Source organism: Sinocyclocheilus rhinocerous, unplaced genomic scaffold (assembly GCF_001515625.1).
Source record: "Sinocyclocheilus rhinocerous isolate Xijiao unplaced genomic scaffold, SAMN03320098_v1.1 scaffold852, whole genome shotgun sequence".
Lineage (NCBI taxonomy): Eukaryota > Metazoa > Chordata > Actinopteri > Cypriniformes > Cyprinidae > Sinocyclocheilus > Sinocyclocheilus rhinocerous.
In genome coordinates this window covers 711629-717223 of record NW_015626422.1, presented here as the reverse complement: position 1 = coordinate 717223, position 5595 = coordinate 711629, and the positions used below count along the sequence as shown (strand labels likewise).

Sequence of the window (5595 nt, the reverse complement as noted above, 5' to 3'; positions counted from 1 at the left end):
TCTTCTGTCTGCCTCGTTATTTCCTCTGCAGCCGCCAGATAGTTGCAGCAGAACTATTAGTCCACAGAAATAATAAACATCTTACTTAAGGATTCTTACAATGATGGGCCACTTCATATTTTGTAAGCAAGGAAAAAACAGTTTTTTGGTCTACTTTGCTTCAAGTTTTTTTCCTCCTATCTATATTTTGAAGGGTATTACTGAGGGATTTGTTCATTTGTATTATATTTTATTCTTAACATCTATTTGTTTTCTGTCTGTTGACAGTATTATATGTGTTAAAAAGAGAAATCCAAAATCCCCTCATACGTCTACAAAATGAACCTGGCTTTATCCAATGTAACTTATAATAACTTGTAATACAATTTTTTTTTGGAATTCTTAATATAATCAGTGAACTGGGGAAGTATGGTGATATATATTAGTTTTTTTTAATTAACCCTATTTACCTGGGTGTATTTTTGTCCCACAATTACTCAACATATATTTCGAGTTCATCAATAGTTCACTAAATCAATAAAAAAAGTTCACTGTATCTCACTAAAACTCCCCCGGGCATTGTAATTTTTGTGTATTATTCTCAATAGTGGTTTTCATTACTCTAATACATTTTAAAATGGAGATAAAATTCAAGGTTGTACAACAAATGCATGATGTTGTTCGTTAAAGAGTCGGTACATTTGAACAAATCGTTAGGAATGAATCGTTCTGGTTTGCTGCTGTTAACTGCGCATGCGCCGAGAGGCACGGAGGAAAATGTGTTTCTCGTCGATTTAACCTTAAATCTCACTTTAGACTGGAATTTTTTTATGATGTAATGTTTTCAAAACTTTCTCACGAACACAGATTTTCAATCATTCCCAAAACAGTATAACATTAAATCTACTATACATACACGTGTAATATATGTTTTATGATGATCCGTTCTGTTTAATAACGTCTCTCTCTCTCGAGTGAATGTGCAGTATCTATTGACTACTTCAGAAAGTACGTTTTTGTACTTAAATATGAAACTGAAGCACAGAATCTTTCAGAACATGACTGAAATAATGGTCACGTTTCGCTTTTATTGTGAATCTAACAGTACTTTGTGTGTTTACACGTGTTTGGCCAGCAGATGTCCTCAGATCCTTCAGAACAGTGAATCATTCAGTAAAGCATCGGTTCAGTTGACTCAAAGTGACTCCTGGAGAGCTACATGTACAGGAGAGGTCAAAGGTCACACGTTCTCTGATCGTTCTCCTCAAAAACAAGTGCAGCTGAATAAAAGTGTTTGTTAGAGACATCACATACTAATAGATCAAATTAATTAGATATTATAGTTTAAATGAAGCCTGTTTAACTACCATGTGCTTTGATCATTCTCTTTGCTTTAAGAAATTCATACCATAACAGTAGAATAAAAAGATTTATATAGAAATGACTTTGGTTTTACGGAAGCTGAACTGTAGCAGGACTGTGTGAATTACACAACAGGAGTCGCGCATGCGCAGCAGTACATGTGTCAGGCCGCGCATGCGCACTTCTCCAACACGTGCAGAACTTCTACAAAAGAAAGTTTTTGAGTGTTTCTGAGCGGAACAGAACCGGTCCGCCTGCACAGTGCTGCGAGTAAGCGTCTTCGCTCGGGCTGTTTCGGGTCGCGTCAGGACGATGCCGCCGACGATTTATCAGAGTTCCGCCGCCGGTGAGTTCAGATGATCGATCCGGATCGGTTCTGATGCAACAGGTGCTTTCATGAACCGAAGGACAGAACTCGTGTCACTCTGATCAAAGCGCTGATTTATGCAAATTAGCGTTTATTTTTTTATTTTTGCATGTTAATATGTTTTATGAGTATTGTTAGACGGACTAGTCGTGGTAAGAAACGGATCGATCAGGAAGATCTCGAGCAGTCTAATGCAGCGCCAGTCATTTCTCCTGTAATTAGTCCAGTCAGCTTGATTTCTACAGCGCTTTATACAGTACAGATTGTGTCAAACGGGAAAAACGTGTGCTGATAATGCAAGAGTCAGTGCATTGTTGATTCAGTGATGTACTGCCAGAAAACCCACATGTTATTGATCAGGAGCGCATGTGTGTCATGTTGTGTTGTGTTGTGTTCAGATGATTTTCTGGTCAGTGTTATCGCATTGGATGAAAACTTACTGACTTCACAAAATAATTTTTCCCACCTGTTACACTTGTGGTGTTCCCCTTCAGAAATGACCGGCCAACAAAAATAGTTTATAAATCTCTCATTATCACCAAATCCTGGATCCAGTCTTTTTATCAGCTTGTTTTCTTTCAGTTAGTACAGGTTTTGTATTTATTTTTGGAACTGATTGATTTTAGGCCTCATTGATCTGAGCTCATGCACCAGTTTTTGAGTGAACATTGCCAAAATTATTTTAAAAAAGAATGTTTTTTTTCACTCAAAATCTGAATGTGACACTATTTTCTTTAAAGTTGATTTACAGTTGAAATTTTACATGAACACTGTTATTGTCCCGTTTATTACCATGGAGCAGTGTCTGTATTTTATTAAGTGCTTTGTGTGTGTGTGTGTGTGTGTCTGTGTATGTGCGTGTGTGTCTGTGTATATGTGTCTTATGTGTGTGTGTGTGTATATGTGTGTCTGTGTATGTGTGTGTGTGTGTGTGTGTATGTGTGTGTGTGTCTGTGTGTATGTGTCTGTGTATGTGTGTGTGTGTCTGTGTATGTGTGTGTGTGTGTGTGTGTGTGTGTGTGTGTGTGTGTGTGTGTGTCTGTGTATGTGTGTGTGTGTCTGTGTATATGTATGTCTGTGTATATGTGTCTGTATATGTGTGTTTATGTGTATGTGTGTGTCTGTGTATATGTGTGTCTGTGTATATGTGTCTGTGTATGTGTGTGTGTGTCTGAAAGTCTTAATCTTCCCTTCCACGAATGAAGGTCTTAAATCAGAGCAGAACGTTTTTACAGATTAAGTCGTGGCATTAAATGTTGCAGCGCTGCAAAACATGCATCTCTTCCTCAGTGTTTCTGTCTTGTTTTCCAGAACAAATCTCTAAACATCCTTAAATCAAGACACTTTTACTGGAGACGCACAATGAAGATATGAAGTCTTGTTTTCTGAGATTCTGATCAAAATGAAGTGAGTTTATGATTAAAATATTTGTCAAAATGGAATGAAAACTTGTTTTCTTTTTGAATTCAGTAGATTTTTCTGAACCCATTGACAGATGCTTGTTCTTGTTTTAATCATAAACCCACTTAATTTTGATCAGTTTCTCATTAAACAAGACTTTGATGTCATTTTGCCTCTCCAGTAACTGTATCTTGATTTAATAATCTTTTGACATTTGTGCTGGAAAACAATACAGAAATATAGTGGAAGAACAGCACTTTCTTGCAGTGTGATCAGAAGGTACAGTAAGAGTAATTTCTATATTTTAGAGTTTGTGAGCAGAGATATTCAAGCCTTGAGCTTTTTTGTGTGTGTGTGTAAAATGAATTAAAAAGTAATGGAGATCTTTTAAAGGTGTATTTTCAAACATTTAAGTGTTGCTAATACGAGACGTTTTTACATTTAGAGGCCATATTTTACCGTCCCATTAAATTTGATCCCTAGATTTTCTTTACTTGGTCTTTAAAAGGTTTGAGAAAGTCTTAGATTAGAGCTAATTAGAATTTTTTGTTTCTTGTCCTTAATTTAAATTTTTTAATGACATTACTTATTTGGTCTTTCTTTGATTACTCTGCATATTTTTGCATTCGTGTTAAATTGTCTGTGTGTGTGTCTGTCTGTGTATGTGTGTGTGTCTGTATGTGTCTGTGTGTGTCTCTGTCTGTGTGTGTGTCTGTGTGTGTGTGTGTCTGTCTGTGTATGTGTATGTGTCTGTCTGTCTGTCTGTCTGTGTCTGTCTGTGTGTGTCTGTGTCTGTGTGTGTGTATGTGTCTGTCTGTCTGTATGTGTCTGTCTGTCTGTCTGTGTGTGTCTGCCTGTGTGTGTCTGTGTCTGTGTGTGTGTATGTGTCTGTCTGTCTGTATGTGTCTGTCTGTCTGTCTGTGTGTGTCTGCGTGTGTGTCTGTCTGTCTGTCTGTGTGTGTGTGTGTGTGTTGCGTGTGTCCGTCTGTGTGTGTGTGTCCGTGTGCGTCTGTCTGTCCATGTGTCTGTGTGCGTCTGTGTGTGTCTGTCTGTGTGTTTTTGTGTGTGTGTCTGTGTGTGTGTGTTTTTGTGTCTGTCTGTGTGTTTTTGTGTGTGTGTGTGTGTGTGTGTGTGTGTGTGCGTGCAGATCTCTGGCACTATCGTGGATAAGAGCGGCCGCACTCTCTCGGGTCAGACGGGCGAAGCGTTTGTCATCAGCCTGTCTCACGCTCAGCCGCTGTGGTGAGAGTCAGTCTGTCACAGACTCCTCATGTCGTTTCTTCAGTGAAAGTTATATTTGTAAGTGATGTGTTCTCTCTTGTCTGTCAGTATTGGTCTGAACTGTGCTCTGGGAGCGACTGAGATGCGTCCGTTCATTGAAGCGATAGGAAAGCGCACGGGAGCGTTTGTCATCTGTTATCCAAACGCAGGTGAACTAATAACCGGATGCACCTGACGACTGTCTGAAATGATTCTTGTCCCATAATGCACAAGTGTCACATGCTTATGCTTTAAATAGAGTCTGTATGTTCTCTGATCTGTGTGTTGATTTCCAGGGCTTCCCAACACATTCGGAGGCTACGATGAAACCCCTGACGTCACAGCGTCTCATATGAAGGTCACTCAGTGTTACACAAGCCCTGTGAATGTGTGCGATGCTCAGATTCGTTACTCATGATGTTCCCGTGTTGTTTGCGGCAGGAGTTTGCGGTGGACGGTTTGGTGAATATTATCGGCGGCTGCTGCGGAACGACACCTGATCACATCCGGTGTGTGTGAACGATTGATCCTGACGGCTCTGGAGTGTGTGTGAGTGTGGAGATCGCTGAACTGTGTGTGTGTGTGTGTGTTTCAGGGCGATTGCTGAAAGCATGCATCACGTCAAACCCCGAGTTCCTCCTACAGACGTGTACGGTGATTATATGCTGCTGTCAGGTGCGTCTGCTTTTCACCTCTCATTAATAATTGTATTTTAAATAATAATTGTCTATATAAAGTATGTTTTTGTTTGTCCTGTCGTGTGTGTTCAGGTCTGGAGCCATTCAGGATCGGCCCGTACACAAACTTTGTGAACATCGGTGAACGCTGTAATGTCGCTGGATCACGCAAGTTTGCCAAACTCATCATGGCTGGAAATTATGAGGTATTTTGGGGTGATATGAAGCCTTAAAATCATAACATGCAGGAAGAGCCCTGTGACAGACTGCTGGAATACATCTACTGCACACAAACCTTCTTCTACCTGCTTGTGACGTTCCCACGGTGTCATCTGTGTGTCTGTGTGTGTTTCTCTGTCTGCGTGTGTGTGTGCGTGTCTGTCTCTGTGTGTGTGTGTGTGTGTCTGTCTCTGTGCGTCTGTCTCTGTGTGTGTGCGCGCGCGTGTGTGTGTGTCTCTGTGTCTCTGTGTGTCTCTGTGTGTGTGTCTGTCTCTGTGTGTGTGTCTGTCTGTGTGTGTGTGTCTGTGTGTGCGTGTCTGTCTCTGTGTG

The 5595-nt window shown here is 40.3% G+C and overlaps 1 protein-coding gene across 1 annotated transcript in view; it reads left to right on the top strand.

Annotated features, from left to right (window-relative positions):
• The first annotated feature begins 4255 nt into the window (after nucleotides 1–4255).
• Nucleotides 4256–5595, top strand: part of mtr (5-methyltetrahydrofolate-homocysteine methyltransferase) — a 17798-nt gene continuing 16458 nt past the window's right edge. Inside the window, exons 1-6 of the mRNA XM_016521508.1 lie at nucleotides 4256–4351; nucleotides 4439–4539; nucleotides 4666–4727; nucleotides 4811–4878; nucleotides 4965–5044; nucleotides 5140–5251. Coding sequence (XP_016376994.1) covers nucleotides 4473–4539; nucleotides 4666–4727; nucleotides 4811–4878; nucleotides 4965–5044; nucleotides 5140–5251 — 389 coding nt within the window. The 5' untranslated portion in view covers nucleotides 4256–4351; nucleotides 4439–4472. The remainder of the gene's footprint in view (nucleotides 4352–4438; nucleotides 4540–4665; nucleotides 4728–4810; nucleotides 4879–4964; nucleotides 5045–5139; nucleotides 5252–5595) is intronic.